Source organism: Ciconia boyciana, chromosome 1, assembly GCF_034638445.1.
Source record: "Ciconia boyciana chromosome 1, ASM3463844v1, whole genome shotgun sequence".
Classification (NCBI taxonomy): domain Eukaryota; kingdom Metazoa; phylum Chordata; class Aves; order Ciconiiformes; family Ciconiidae; genus Ciconia; species Ciconia boyciana.
The window spans coordinates 13,577,596-13,594,481 of record NC_132934.1 but is presented as its reverse complement, the minus strand read 5'-3'; the positions used below and the strand labels follow the sequence as shown (position 1 = coordinate 13,594,481).

Here is a 16,886-nt window from a genome sequence, read left to right as displayed (position 1 = left end):
AATTTGATCGAAAAAAAGAGAGTTCTACTTAGTACATTATTCATAGGTGTACTGGCTGAATTCACTTATTTTCATAATTTTGCCACATCTTTAACTGTTACGAACAAGCTTTTCTATGTCTGCATTTGTTACAGAGTTCCACACTGCTAAAATCCCTCTTGCTTTTGTGTATTTGAAATGTATTTATGTCCTTGTGGATTATCAACAAACACGTTTCTTCTTCTTACAGTATTTATACACTGAACAATTCTTGTTATTTCTGGTACCGCTACTGCATACGTTACTTTTAAAAGAAGGCAATTCTACCCATAGCATGCATTGCTCTTACACTCTTACATTATTAATACTTCATAATGATGTCTTACCATTACCTTCAATCATGTGCCTTAACATACCTGGGTTTTGGAAATAATATTGAAACTATTACATTTACGTTTATGAGCTTTTGCACTCTTAACCAATATACATTTCAAGTACATTTTCAGTCTACTGATACACTGCACTGGCTAAGGAATTTTGCTGATCCAATAAGGAGATGGGAACAGCCTTTGAAGTCAGTGATCCATGAAGTCTTCATACAAGTTTTGACATATCAGAGAGATGACAGTATACCAAGCCAACCCTCCTATTGGAGAAGTCATAAAAGACAGCACACACATATACACACAGTTTGACTGTTCATTACAGCTTTGTTATTCTGCATTTGCACATATTGTGCCATTTCTAAGGCCATCTATGAACTTCATTCCAGAAACTGGAAAAGGAATGTGGATTATTTTGCTGGGGCACGTCCTCCTGTGCTACATAAGTCTGCATAACAGAGGCAGGTGGCTTTCACTCTGCCCAGGAATACTTCCTCCTCTGGTACAGAACTATAGTTATTTTACCTTAGCCCAATATCTGTGTTGGAAACAAGTTTTATCTCCAATGAAGTTATCATTCTGGCCCAAATCAGAATTCCTTTAATCAGTACAGTAAATTGGAATTCTGCGAAAAAGAAACAAAGTGAAACCCTCAGGATTTGGCTGTGCTATTATGCAAAGACCTCCAAAGAAATGACTTTGTTGTGCTTCAGGCAAACACTCCCTGCTCCAAATAGCAATGCGTTGGTGGAATTCACTGAAATTTTATTACAAATTCAGAACTCAATGACAATCTCACTGAAGTTAATGTGACTTGGACTGTTAATCTGAGTGAGAGTGGAAGTGAGCCTTGTATTCTTCTTTCTCTCTTTCTGCATTGAATAGTGTCACCTAGATTGCCATGGAACTTTACCACAGATAAGCTCAAAAGGTGCAGGAACTCTTTATGTACCACTATGTATGTTTAAAATAATTCATATCTATAAAGAAGGCTTGGTCTTTCCAGCAGTTGCTCAAAAAGGCATAAATAGAAAAGGTCAAAATACTAATGGATTTGGTCCTGCTGAAACAAAATATTTTCATATTTGCAAAACTGGTAAAAAAAGAGATTTGTAGAGCTTTTATCATGAACATACTGTTGCTTTTTTACAGCATTTTGGAATACTACAGTCATTCACAGTTGTCACAAAAGTGGTAGACAAAGAAAGGCATATTCAAAGCCTAAGCAGTAAAGAGGTCACAGAGCATCCTATTTTTAATTCTGAAGCTTTTATAACTTAAAAATCTATTTTAAAACTCAAAAAATAATGTGTGCTTCAAAAAAAAAGAACTATAGAACTGTACTTTTCTAAGAATATATACTTGTTTCACTTTTAGATTATATCCTGTCCACGTTGGAATCACAACTTTTATTTGCTTGCACCAGAACAAAAAATTTCTGATTGTTTTCACTGGTTTTCTCATTACTATGAGAAAATATCCCCCCTCCCAACAATACTGAATACTATAATAAACAGATTCAATGTCAGATAATTCTCCACTTGGCCTCCTTCTCCTCTGGTTTACCTGGATGTTTCTGATTCTCTTTGGAATTCATACAGTAGAAGGTAAATTGACCAAATCAACCCTTCCAGTCAAGAAGTGGTGAAAAACAACACACATACGTCTTTTTATCTCAACTAAATGAGAAATCCCTTCTTTAAAACATTTTTCTAGTAGAAGCAAACTGGTACATAGTAGCCATGGTTAGACAATCAGCATAAACTACTCAGCTAAACTATAGAAACCTAACTAAATACAGAATGATTTTTTTCAAGACAAAAAAAGAAATTATAAAGAAATTCACAAACCAATCTATTAACATTGAGAACCATTAAAAAGAAGGCTGATTTGTTTCAGAGGCCTGATAACCAGTGTGGATAAGGAAAGAACATTCATCTCCCTGAACATGCATGCTCATGTAAGTTGCTTGATCTATGGAAGGATTCAAAAATCATCTTCTCTTAGTGGGGGGAATTGAAAATTTATTTGCTCTGGTTGGTATAATTGTCACCAGTAAACTTAATCACTAACTTAATGTGCTCAGGAAAACTTGTGATGGAATGATTAGGAAAATCCTCCCCTGAGGAAGGTACTACAGTCATGAGGAATTAATCAGGAAATGGGGGGTGTAACTTTGTAATATCATGTCCAAAAGTCTTTGTATGGGAACAGGAAAAATAGCGTCTGTAAACTAGGTATATTTGCTAATGTGTTACCTATTATTTGCCATAATACATAGACAGATAATATATTATCTATTATTTGTCAGAATGCACATCTAGTGATTGGGAAACCTGGGAATCAAAGACAGGATTTATGCAGAAATTGGTCTGTTGAGTTTATTTTGTTTTGAGTTTAGTTTTTGCCTTCTTGGCTTCAGTGAACTTGTCATCTGTGATCAGCAAATGACGTGACAGACATTGCATAGTCATGACTTTGGACCTCTCCAGCTAGGTCCTCAGCAGGTTTAAGGAGTTATGCAGACTTCCCCAAACAATATTTCACCTTGCTGTCCACTCAGCTCTAGTAGCTGGTATTAAAAGACACCTCTCAGTATCCCTCAAGGGACAGAAGAGCACTGTGAATTAATTTAACCTAGCAGTTCAATCTCTACAAACTTTCTACAAACTAATGAAATTACATGGTGAAGCAATGACAGACTTGTGCTACACTGAAGCTCCTTTAATGTTAGTTTCAAACACCTAAGGTAACAAAAAGATACTTCAAGAAAGGCTTGTTATTTAATGAATCTCTGATAAACATAAAATTGTGGTGTTGTACTTATTAATGTTTAGGTAACTTCTACCATTAGGTGTCAGATAGTGGGGAAAAAAGTAGAAAAGGAAAAGATGATATATTTTCCTTTATTTGACCTTCTTTAATGGAAATCTTTATTACAAGTTCTGTATTGATATAACTCTTTATGAAAATTTATTTACTTTCCAATGGGTACTTTGTGCTGATTAGGTGAGAAAGGATTACTTTCTTTCCTGCTATTTATAACACAGCTAATGATTTTCTTTGGGGTGAACAGCTTCCTATTCATCTTCAGATGCTTTTCTTGACAGCAACAAAGTCAGGACAAAAAGGTCTTCATTGCTTCTTTTGCTACAAGGTAAAAATATGGGGCTGCTTCCTGTAAATGGTTCTACTCACCCAGGTATTCTCATATGTATGGGTCATTTTTCATATAAAGGGTGTTCCCTGTCATTTTGAAGATTACAGTAAAAAGACCTATCCATTACTCAGTTATCTTAATACTAGTGTAATTTTAAGAAGCATCTGGTTTAAAACAGTATAGCATTATTCTGGTTTTATTAAATGCCCTGCTATGTAACTGCCCTTCCATTTATAGTAGTTTCACTTTCAGGATAGCTGTGTTTTGGAAAAGGTTTAAAATCAGATGAATCATCAGTTCTCCTGGGAAGCACTGTTCTGCAATAAGCTGCTGGCTCTTTGCCCCATATACAGACATTTTCTAATACAGTCATTAGGGCAGTTCCTATCCCTCTGCCATATTACAAAATTAATGAGTTCTTTTCAATGACTTTACAAAGCCCATAAGACATGACATAGCAAATCCTTCCTCTTTTACTTAAATAGTGAAGTTTCAACCTCTGATATAGATTTGTATTTGCAGGATGACACATGCAAAGGAAAAGTGTCAGCCTTACAACTAATTTCTGTTGTAGGGTTTGTCTGTCCTATGTTGGAAAAGAAGCTGTTTGCTGATATTTTGTGGAAATCTCCTCAAGTATTTGGCATAAAGGACTAGTTCTTCTTTCCTGTAAGTGCAATGTATTATCCTGTTTCTCTTAACCAATATAATATACTAAAATTACAATGAACCCCTCTGCATTTAGCTTTTACATATGAAAATATTTTCATAATTGCCATATGGCTCTTCACAAATTTCTGATAACAGTAGCAATGACACATTTGTAATGGGATGTCCCAGTGCATTTTCATCAAATTAGAAAAAAGCATAATGGAAACATGAGACAGATTTAGCAGTGAAAGCGTGCTTACCTTCATATGTTCCACTTTCTAAGAGAGCACCACTTTTCTCCAATTCCATAAAATCTTCAACAGTGATGAAAATATAGTCCACACCAGGGACCTCCCCCTCCTTATGTGGCCTTGTGGTGCCTATTAATAAGATGAAAGACACACTGTCAAGCACATGACCTAAATGTAGAATGATCTTTTTGAAAGTTTTGGAAAATTTACAAAGTAAACAGTTTATACAACAGATTATATAGCACATCTTCCTTGTGAGGATGTCTTTCAAACCCATATAGCTACATTTGTTGAAGCTGACAGAGGTATATGAGATGCAAGTTTAAGATCATGCCAGACGTTCTTTGGATCCATATTATTTATTCTCACTACTGAAAATGTATCATTCTGCTATTATTTTTATGTTACTAGAAAGACTCTCAGTGACACCAGGCATTCAGAAGTAACACAAATCTTTGATGCACATTTTCTATGGCTTCAAACAAAGTCTTGTCCACAATTAATCTGCTTCATGATCTTTTAAACGTTTATTTAGTACACAAAATAATAAATCTGTAAGTAAATCTATAAGGATTGTATTCACATTGCTTGTTTAAATGCCATAAGTGGACTTGAAAAATGGTTAGGCTTAAGGGACTGAGTGATTCAAATCACCTGCTAACCATGCTGTCAAACTGCAAAGGTGCTTATATTTAGTTATTGCCTCTATTGTCATCTCTGGATGACAGAACTCCATAAATGCTGGCAGACGATATTTCATACATGCTGAGAAGTGACTCGGCTTAGCTAGCAGAAGTCGAGGTATTAGCAGGGAAGCATCTGAATTTCACCTAATTTCCTAATGGTCCAGTTTATTGTGGTCAGGCTATCCCTACTTTGACTGAAACCACTAAATAAGTCTCAAAACTCCATCTGGAAACGGGAGAGTTTTAGGTCCTCCTCAGTCTCAGAGTGTTTGATAAATCTTAATCAATCGATTCTTTATCAATACTTTAGTGATTATATCACACTCGCAGGGTTTGGTTTCAAGACTGTTGACACTGGGAAGTAGCTAGAAACCAGATCTTCCACTTCCTGGACAAACGTTTAACATTATGATATTGTGCAAAAGACACTGTCTCTTCCTCAGTTATTAATCCACCACCTTAAACACTGTATTGTGACTCTCACATTACGCAGTAGTGATTCAGACATCTCTTCAGGTCAGCTAACGTAAAATCTATTATTTCATCTACTTTTTGATCTCTATTGTTCAGACATCTACATTTAAACCTCTTGAATCCTTTTGTGTGAGACTCATCGTGAGATTAAGAAAACTAAGTGTAATTGTCTACATTCCTGCCATGTGTATAACCTGTTATGTCAATAGAGATCTCATCAATGGTGGAAGCAAGAGAGCTATTCAGCTGCCTACCTGCTAAGAGCTCAATTCAGTTGGCCATACATAGGACTCTGTAGGATGCCTCTGATATCCATGTGAAGCTAGCAGGTACACAAAGGACAAAATATCCCTTGCATTGCCCCAGATGCACAAAATTATTCTTTGCACTGCCCAAAATGCAGCTGTCTTAATCTCATACTGAATCCCACTCTATAGCTAGATCCAATGAAGACTTCTGTGCAATGAAGAGCACATTAGAAGTGCAAGGTTCTCTCAGTGGCAATGACAGGACTCCCATGTCCTCGGTTATTCTTACTGGCCAGTGCTCAGCTTTGCTAAAGCCCTGGATGGCCTTCAGAGTTGTCCAAACTCCTTGCTGTCAGTGGCGACATAGAGACATACTGGTGCCTTGGTTAGGTTATCTGGACTACTTGTCATAGACACCTTTCTCTCCTCACAGGCAGCCCGAATGTCTATGACAAAGACTGAATGAGCCTGAGAAGCTAATATTTCAGTAGCTAACATCAGGAATATGCCTCGATAAATCTTTAAGACACTTTCCCTCATTTGTCTGCTTCCAATTCCCCTTTCATCTCAACTTTTAAAACTAAAACTCATCTTATTTGGCTATTTATTTCTGGGAATTTCATATTTGCAGAAATGGGTTTGTTAGGATTACCACTATTGTGTTTCAGGGATGGTATGATTAAAACACTCAGACACTTGGATTGTCCATAAATATGTTGAATTTACTCTCCATGGAATATCTGCCCCCTTGGTAGGCAGCAGCAGCCTCAAAGATCTCCAGCCCTTTGTGAGAACTGTGCAGAAGCACAGGGATTCTGGCAAGCCCCCAAGCTCCTGGGAGCTCTGCTAACAGCACAAGCATCAGATGTTTGATCTGCATGCTCTCTCCTGAGGAATTTTTCACTCCCAAAGTCCATTGACAGGAACCGTGTCTTCCTCATAAAACACTGGCAAATCAAGGCTATGTTATTCCTAGACACTGTACAGGGAAGAAGCTGGCATATTAGATTAGTACCTCTAGCTTACTGTTTCTTCAATATTTTTTTATGTAGCCAAACTAGGATTACCAGAAGTTTATCAATCAGACAAAAATACAAGTCACAGAAAATGTGGACGTAAGCCCTGCTTTGAGTGGAAAGTTGGACAAGATGACCTACTGAGCTCCTTCTCAATCTAAATTTTCAATGATTCTATGATATTAAGTGTTAATACACTGCAGTTTGTTTTAAACACATGGATATTCAGCAGTCATATTCAGCAGGGATGACTGCAAAGTCTCACAGGAGGTCCAACAACAGACTCAGTTATCCCTGTGTTTCTCTGTTTTGGTCATGGTCTTTGGTCAATTTGGACCAAAGCTGGTAATGGACTAAATTGCAGATTCTGAATCCCTCTCTTAAATTGGAAGCTAAAGACCTGACCTTTCTGCCCTTAGGTGACTTAGTCACGTTCTTTCAGATATGGTACCTATATGATAATATTTGCATATGCCCTGCACTATGAATTGAATATTCTGTCTAATCTGCTTCCCCTATTTCAAATGAAATTCATGGTCCAATTATAGACTAATTCTGTATCCTTAACACACAGCTTAACTCTAGCTTGCCTTTTCTCCAGTCGAATTGCTCATCACCTATCCACACGTGTAAGGTAGCCATGAGATGCCCTGTATTTAGAGCTGCAGATGTAGTCATTATCTTGTTCTAGAACACTCCAAGATTTCAAATAGTTGCTCTTTTGCTTCAAGATGAAACTAATGGATTTTTGTGGCAAAACCAAAAGACCCAGAACTCCACTTTAGAATCACCAGTGTGCTACTGTACACAGCAGCTTCTTAATTTAGTCTCCCTGAATCTCAGTTTCCCACTGATTTTCCTAGGTGACTAAATAGCTACTGGTAGTTCTACCGTATGTTTTCCTTTCTCTGTTTCTCTTGCACCCCATGCTTTCACTAGATATCCTAGCATGGAGATGAGGAATCCCTTCTCATGAAAGTTGAATTGAAATGGGTAAATTACACAAATGAACATTTTTAAGGAAAAGCAGATTTTCTGGAAAATTTCTTGCCAGTTCTACCTGTACCTGCTATGTCTGTCTTACAATGCCAGGAGATAATACTGTCACTCAGATGGTATCATGGAAGGTTTCACCCTCTTTTCTTGTAATCCTTAGGGAGTCTGCTCCAAGAGCTCTGCCTTGTATCGTATACTGAGGGTTGTACTCCTATAAGATGTCAACTACTCACTTTCCTTCAAACAATGGAGAAAAGAGCAAACCATGATCACTACTTGCATGTGTCAGGGTGACTCTTACTCCAGGTACAGCAGAACTTTACTGCTCTTGATAAAATCTTACTGAGTCCCATTTCCCTCCTGCAACTGTTGCCATTCCCTCAGCCTGGAGGACTTGAGATCTTGCAAATGGTTAAAGCAATTCCCTGACTAATGGAATAATCAATAGTTATTGCCTTTTTTACTCCTTCACCCTAGAGGAACTGAGTTGCTGCTATTAATACTTCTGCCATCCTTTATACCTTTCTGTAAGCACCATAGGGTTTGCAATGTGCAGGTTAACAGACTTGGAGGCAGTTACTGGAGAATCTTAAACACCCATCAACATCTGAGGTCTGTATATTGGAATCTTATAGACCATAGGCAATTTTTCTTTTTCCTTGCTTTTAAAATAATCTAGAGTTACTGTTCTTAATAGATTTTGTCTTTAACTACATTCATATAGACAGATAAGCAGGCCTAAAACTATGGTGATTCAAGACTTAAAACAAAGGATTAATTCCAAGCCTCATATTTTTACAGAAACACAACACCTCTTGTTATACAGCATCAAGGCTTAATAGGACACACTTGCTACTGCTTATAATATTTAGCCTTTTATTAATGTAAAATGAAAATAGGAAGCCAGTTACCATTTTGTTACCATGGTAACGTGTGAAAAAATAATCTTTGAATTCCATAATGAAAGAACATGATCTTGCAGTATCAAAACCAGCAAAGGATATTTGTACTATGCATATTTATGATAAATGCAATTTATTGTTGCTGTTGAACAGAAGACACAAAAGGAGTAGCTTGCAAGTAACCACAACCAGTCCATACAAGCGAGTACTGTCACACAATGTGTAGGTACATTAGAAATTACAGGAACTTGACCTACAAAGTCTGGACTGATACTGGCTTTCTTTGGTTTCATGAGCACTGCTTGCATCATTCATCGATTTGCTCTCAAAAACAATATTAGGGTCATTCACTGAGCAACTACTTTGTCTTGATTTATAACTTCAAGATGAGTAGTTGTTATAGTTTAGAGATATTTAAGCTATGTGACAGATGTTTAAAAAAGAAAAAATAAAAGATCCTTTGCCTTTGCAGCTTGTTTCTTCTTCTCTGCTACAGGAGAAACATAGTGATTCATCATACTTCAGTGCAGGCTTTCCATGCTCAATGTTATGTTATATGATGGTGCTATGTTTCTGGAGAGAAATAAGGTGCCATTTACATGAATAGCCTTTGCAAGAGCATTTTTCTTTTAACTGAGTATAAGCCACCTGAGGGTATAAATTTAGACACCTAAGAAACCTTTACAATTAATAAAAAAAGGAGTATGTTAAATTAATAGCAATAAACTATTTTTGAAATACTGCTTATATGAGCTTGGGGGACAATAAATAACATTTAACATGGAAGTTTTACGTTGACTGCTAGTGCAGATGGGAAAAATGGTCAGTTCATGTAGTGTTCAGTCCAGACTGCCATTATTAGTATAAAACTATGGAATTATTAACTCTGGAAGAACTCCAGGGTTGGAAAGCTCCACACTAGTTAGTCCAGGTAGGAGAGCAACTAGGAATTTATACATCTCTTTTTAAATCTCAGCATCCAAGTACATAATTATAACATATTAGTGCTTATTTGGGAACAAGGTGCTCAGTTTGACTTCGAAAATATTTCCACTTCTTAGAAGCACTGACTCTTCATAGTCTCTGTCCAGCTCTGCTACTTTCAAAAGCAGGAAAGGTGGTCTCTCAATATTTCATTTATTACTAACTCCATGTAGTTATGCATGATAGGAAAAGAGGAAAATTTATTTCTGTGCCAGCACAGGAATATGAACGTTAGTTAAAAATCCCAGAACTATGACAGGAAAGACTCAGAAAAGTGTTCTGTGCTCAATACCATAGACACATTTTCAAGAACACTTCATCCTTCCACAGTAAATAATCTGTATTTTACAGTCTTTAGCGTCATTGGAAGGATAATATCACATGACTAATGTTCCTCTACAGTCTATATGATGGCCAGGAGAGTAGAAGTAAAGGCCTTACTCCCTGCATGGTCCAATACCTACTCACAGACTTTGTGCACCGGTTTCAATGTTCTGAGCTTATAGGCATATTATAAATATTTATATTATTACATTTTTAATTGCAAGTTAAGGGCAAACATGGCACACCGCTATCCAAACACCTTCACTGTTATTTAGCTGATTTGCATTTGGATTCACAGATTGGCTTCTATTGCATGAGGTAAATACAAAAGCAAAGGCATGTCTTTGCCACAAGGATTTACAGTGTAAATGAAAGGCACAGTAATAACGTAGCCCTTTTTGCATAATGAACTACTCCTAGATTCAATTTCCAAGTGTATGAAAGCAAATAGGGCCTTATTGTGTTTACTTGTTCCAAATATAACAAAACATAAAGAGAAAAAAATCTTTAATATATAAAGCCCTTTTATTAGACATTCTACTGAAAATTTGTTCTGTAATTCTGCTCTGTACAACAGCTTGTTGTGGGAAGTGGTACGCCAGGCTGTCATACATCACAGTAGCTGGAGGGATCCCTCCTGCAGAAACAGACTGCTAATCTTTAATAAACTTCAGCTGAGCCCTTGGTACGACCTTGTATACACTTTGCCTTAGAAAAATTCAACAATGTTTAATTAGCTCTTTTGTTTGTTTGCCAAATTACTCTGGGACACTCTTACTGTGGGGAACTGAAATGTATGGGAAATTATACCTATCTTGTCAAATTACTAACTGCATTAAGCAGAGAAACACCACATTTGTCTTGATCTACTGAATTCCCAGCTGAAGAGAATAATAAACATAATTTTCAAGTAAAGTGATTTTAGATGTACTACAAAGCAGGAAGCTTCAAGTGTTTATGATACTTCTCATAACAGCAACATAAAACACAATGGCATAAGCCCCTTCTTGCCAAGAGTCATGAAGAGGAAAAGTTTTTTCCTCTTTCTAAGTGTGCAATACCAGCAATTTCTCTGATGCATCCCTATAAAAATAATTGCAGAAGCAAAGGAATGAATTCCAGATTCCCAAAAATATTTTTCAGGGGTAATAGTTTCAAACTGCATTAATAAGCAGGTTGTTGGCAAATGTGATCCTGCAGATCTCCAGGTTAATCAATTCAAACACCACTAGCAAAGGTGCTAAATGCTCTACAGTGAGGCAAAGCCAGGCATTTAGCAGTTGCTGAGTTGTGAGACTGCAGCATTATTTGCAATGTTACCTGTACACAGAGAGAAAAATCAGGCCCTATTTGGAAGAAAGTGTGTTTTTACTATCTCCAGGATTTTCTGACCAAGTTTAGTAGAAAGGGAAAAGCACTTAGTCATACTTCATCACAGAACTAATAGTTTCATTTCTGGGTGTTTAATTCATGTGAATTAAAAGGAAGTTTTCCGATATCTGTGCATCATCAGTATCCTCTGATATTAGCATAAATAATAGATTAATTACAAGGGTCAATCCAGTATCCACTGAAATTAGGTGGAGAATTTGGGTCATATCAAAAGAAACCTGTAAAAAAAAAAAAAGCCTGACCTGTATTTTTAACAGTTTCTAGTATACTTTGGGATTAATGACATTATTTGTTACATTTTGATTTCTCCTGAACAAGTAAAATGTGAGATTGTGAAAAGCACTCTTAAGGGACTGTGTACTAGGTTGTAGTGCCCATGTTCTATAATACTGTAATTCTTAGGACAATGTATTTTATATTTTATCATGTAAAACAGAGGCAGTGACTTCCTGGATTTGAGATCTACAATGCACATAGTAACAGATAAGCATGCCTTTTAAGGAAAGAATATGCATTCAGCCTGTGGTTCTTTAGATTTTCACATTTTCTAAACTTGAGACAGATGTACTAGGTAAGCTAGATAAGCTCCTGCCTGGTGGTTAGCAGGTTATTACACTCCAGATGCATATATCCTTTAAAATACTTTTTTTTAGATTCAATATGCATTCAGTAGCTTCCGATTAAACACAGCTTGGGTTTTCTATTTGTTCTTTTGGTTTCGTGCAATGTGACAGACACTGTACAATGCACATAAAAACAGCCCAAAGATAATTTATGCATTTTAAAAATTAAGTCATATCGGAGCTGAAGAGCAAAGTAAAATCAGGAGATGGGAATGACAGTAGTTCTAGCTGAGGACTGCTGGTAGGAAGGTTATTTATCTGTTTATTTATTTGGTTAACTATAAGAGGACCACTGGAACCAGCAAGACACCCAGAGAAGAAACACAGCACAAGAGCTGTAGGCTGAGAGAGATACTTAAAGAATTTTCTTTAAAATAAATTTTGACATATCCAGAGCTACCTATTACACCATGCGAGGATTTGATCATTGCACTTTCATGCTGTTATCTTGTGACAGGCACTGATATACGGGGTGTTCCCTCTACAAAGGTACATGACTCATTGCCTGGTAATCGCACCATGAATTGGGTCACTTTCCTGCTGTTGGTGAATTCCTCATTAAGTCTGCAGAGCACTTTATTTTAAGAACAACTCTGACCCAGCATTAAGCCCAGCTATACAAGCTCCATTGCCAGCACAGCATTTGAGCAAATAAAACATCTTTTTTCATTATCTTTGCCAAGAGTATCTTTTAAGATGTTAACAATAGACTCCAGAGAAAAAAGCTAATAACAGAGAAGTGTGCATACTTTGTGTCAAGTTAGGCATGGAATATTGCAGAAGATACTTGTAAAAACAGTCAGAAAAGCTGTTGCTAATGCAGGTGTCATAAACACTTAAAATATATTCCACGTATTTCCTGGAAAATACTGAATCGGGAAATTATGGGTATTCTGGCATTTGGAAGTGCAGACCATACAGAGGTTAGCCAAGTTCCTGAAGGAATCAGCCAAGTGCCTGAAGGAATCTGATTTTCAGTGCTCAAAAAGTGAAAAGATGAAAACAAGGAAAACCAGTTATGAATCATTTTGGATTCCACATTATTGCCTCAAAAACTTTTTTTTTAAGGCAAGAATTAGTACCAGCCATGAAGCTCTAGAAGGCACTGGGATTTTCTTCATAAAACATGTTAATGTCTTAGCAAACACCCCTGCAATATATCCCAATATCTTTCACGCTTATTATAAAACTAAAACACAGTATCAGCTTTCCAAACAGATAGGAAAGAAAGAAGTGAACTGCTCTAAAGAAACATTTGAGAATGAAAATTTGAAAACCTGATGATAGATGGACAGTAGATTGTGCTGGTAGGAAGTTGCGAGTTTTATTTTGATTAACTAGGAACTTGTAGAACTAATAAATAATTAATAAAGTCCAAGATTATTTTTTGTACATGCTTTAGATATTCAGTGTCGCTCTTTCATGGATTTCCACTCTTTCAGGTAAAGATATAAACTGAAACATGATGAGAAATCTTTACCCCTTTTGGAAGTTCAGGCTTTGATTGCCACTGCACAAAACTATTTACACTCCCATAAACCTTTATTCCAACTATAAACAACAGGTTTTTACATGAAAGTGAATATATGTGCATAAGAGAACTATCTGAAGAATCAAGCCATGCATTAGGGCATTTTGATGAGAGAATCATGTATGCATGAGCATTTATGTTTCCATATATTCCTTCAGATTTATAGAAGTCTTCTGCTAATGAGATCTAGACAGAGACTTTTGATGTTGCTAATAAAATAAAGTTTCACCTAATTGCATGTAAAATGCTTTCTACTGCTGGAAAAGCTTAATTAGAACATGGTTTCTTAAGGTCTTTGGAAGAACAAAGCCTTTTCTGGGAAATGTCTGATTTTTTGCAGCTCTTCAAGAGGATAGATGATGTAGTTAAAGAACAACTTGCATAGTAGTTTGTTGGCAAGTGTAGGTCTGCTAAACAGCCAGGTATTATAGCTGAATTTTTGCCCAGTGTTAGAAATCCTATTATTCCTACTGACTATCCAACTGATCGGAGCATCAATGGAAATATTAAGTGAGATTAGGGATAGTTTGTTCAACTGTGATGTCAAAACATTTATACCACACATCAATATACTTTCAGAAATCCTGGAAACACACCACATCTGGAATAAGGGACAACACTTCTGCTATCAACAGCAGAACCTGCTTTTATACCAGTTGATTTTATTAACATTATGAATAAACTGTTGTGGCTGACTTTTGTTAAGCAACTTGTACATGTTACTACGGAGAACTGAAGAACCTACTTAAATCATATACAGACCACAGTGTACCTTGAAAGCTTCTGCAATGCCTGCAATAATAACTTTTAAACTGAAAAAATACTAATATTGTTATTTACATATTTTACTCAAATTTAGGGAGCCAGCCACCCTGTATAATGTCTATTTAATGGTATATTTTAAAAGGATTTGTGAAGTTGTTAGCTGTTGCTACTAAATCTCTGAAAATATTTATAAATGGATTTTCTAAATCTACAGTCTTACTTTGAGAGGCATTAAGAGAGGGACTGTGGAATAGGCTACCATAGAAACCATCCACAGGTGTATTCCTAAGCCAAACTCACTTCAGCTGTTTTGGAAGTTTATGTCAATAATACAGAACGGTTAATTAATGAATCAATAGTATGAAACAATAACAGGATTTTGAGGGTTATTTACTGATTAGGGCAGATGTCATACAGAAAAATGAGGGGAGTTTTAAAGCAAGCACATGTTTTCTTGTCTGCTTTTAGAGTAAGAGAAAGCATCTTGTTCCCTCTTTCCTCCTCTTAGTTTCCACTAGAAACAACAAAAGTAGGATATACACAACAATGATGTGGAGTCCTTGGTAAAAACTTTTCTGTTGCTCTTATTCACCCACTGTTTCTCATACGGAATAAAGTTTTGATTGAACTATGAACTTATACAGTAAATTCCAAGGAAATACATTTGATTTTTCTATTCTAAAAAGTCCAGTTTAAAACAGTGGGAGAGAAAATGTATTCTCCTGCTTTCAGATAAATGAATGCATCATGGAACACTTCTACTATGTTATTCAGAAAAGAAATGTATTATTTTTAAACAATCTTAGTTTTTATATTCAATTATTTTCCCTAAAAACATGACTCCCCATAAAAAGCAACTATTTGAAACAGATTTCTTCCCATCTGTTTTTAGGAAAAAAACTATTTTCAGCCTAACTCACATTAATAAAAAAACCCATTCCTCAGTAACAAGTTGAATAAATTATTTATACAGGAGTCATTATTTTATACCATACTCACAAACTTAAAAGTGCCTGCTGCAGATTTAGGTATTGTGACGTTCTTCAAGTTTTTAAAAGAAATTTAAAAAACCTTGTTCATTCTTCTTCTGAAGATAGAAAAAAAATGAGCTTAGATTTAACTTCAAAGGAGTGAAATACAGTGAAGGTGAGGAAATAAATGTCATGTAATTCTGAATGTGGGGAAGCCCACTGCTATTCTTATCTCCTACAGGAATTATTTCTGAAGTGTAACTACAGCACTGGTGAAGGTCATTTCATGAAGATCGCATGCTCCAACTGATGGACAATTTCCTTATTCCAGAGGAACATAAGTGGTATGTGGGAGGTTATGTCTGAATAAAGAAGGGCTTGGAACAACCTCAAAGATTTCAGTCCCAGGTGTGACCTTGATATTCTTCTCATCATCAGTAGTGCTGAAAGAAAAGTTGGTGAGTGGCAAGTGTTACTCTGGCTGGCTAATTAAAATTGCTGCTCTTTATGTACAGTGAGGCTTCATTTTCTGATATGATGAGTTGTAATAATCAACCTTGCAACATTCAATTCAGTAGTCACTAGAGATGAGTTAATTCCACTTATTTTAGTTCCAAACGGATAGCAAGAACTGGCATCTGTTGCTACTGATGATAACAGAGCAAATTAAAAGTACCTATATCAAATTGAAACATTTCTAATTATACTACTTTTATTTTTATGGATGTAAGTAATTACTATTTAAGAATTTGTAGCTCTAATACTTAGTATCAGAAAACTGAATTCCCTGAAGAGGGTGGGTCAATGATTCTAGCTCCCTAGCTATCAGGGAATGTGAATATTGCTTATTTTATAATTATGCCCTTTCTTTCCTTTTAAGCATTTTAGCATTTCTGCTTCCTCAAAGTTCAGTTCATGAGCTCTGTATAGCTACATACAGTATTGCTATTGCTTTTTCACACTAATCATCTCTCCGATCCAAATCCTAATGTGATTTTTTTTTTTTCTGGCACCACACACCATTAATACAGTGGTCCCTTCATCGCAATATGTAGAAGTGCCACTGCATTCAGTAGTAGTAAAATCTGAGATTAATTTATAACTTGTCAATCTACTGAAAGTGGTGTACATGACATACATACATTGCCTGATAAGTAGCTAATAGCTCATTCTGTTAACTCAAATATGTGCTTGTCCTGAAGTATGGTTCATGTTCAGACACTACAGTTCTAAAAATCTTAATGCCAGCCTAGCTTCTCCTTATTTGAGCAGTGGTCAATCTCTCTAGCTGAACAGTTCCTCTTGAAAGTAAAATATCTTCATGAAACAAATACAGCATAATCTTTGTATTTTTACTGTGTGTTCTTATTCCCATTATATCTAGTAGCCCTGGAAGACTTAGATCACTGTTTTGGGGATATTATACTTCTAGTCTAATCTCTTTTCTTGTGATCTCTTGAGACGGTTTACAGCTGCTCAGTTTCTCAGGGTAGGGGAATAACAAACAGTTATAATAACTAGTTGTAGGTGTTTATTTTCACCTTTGGTGA

The 16,886-nt window shown here is 36.1% G+C and overlaps 1 protein-coding gene across 11 annotated transcripts in view; it reads right to left on the bottom strand.

Annotated features, from left to right (window-relative positions):
- The window catches only part of MAGI2 (membrane associated guanylate kinase, WW and PDZ domain containing 2), a 773,865-nt gene that overhangs the window by 306,183 nt on the left and 450,796 nt on the right, over positions 1 to 16,886 (bottom strand). For all 11 annotated transcript variants that reach the window (XM_072858606.1, XM_072858618.1, XM_072858632.1 and 8 more), the window contains one exon: positions 4,434 to 4,553. In XM_072858606.1, coding sequence (XP_072714707.1) covers positions 4,434 to 4,553 — 120 coding nt within the window. The remainder of the gene's footprint in view (positions 1 to 4,433; positions 4,554 to 16,886) is intronic.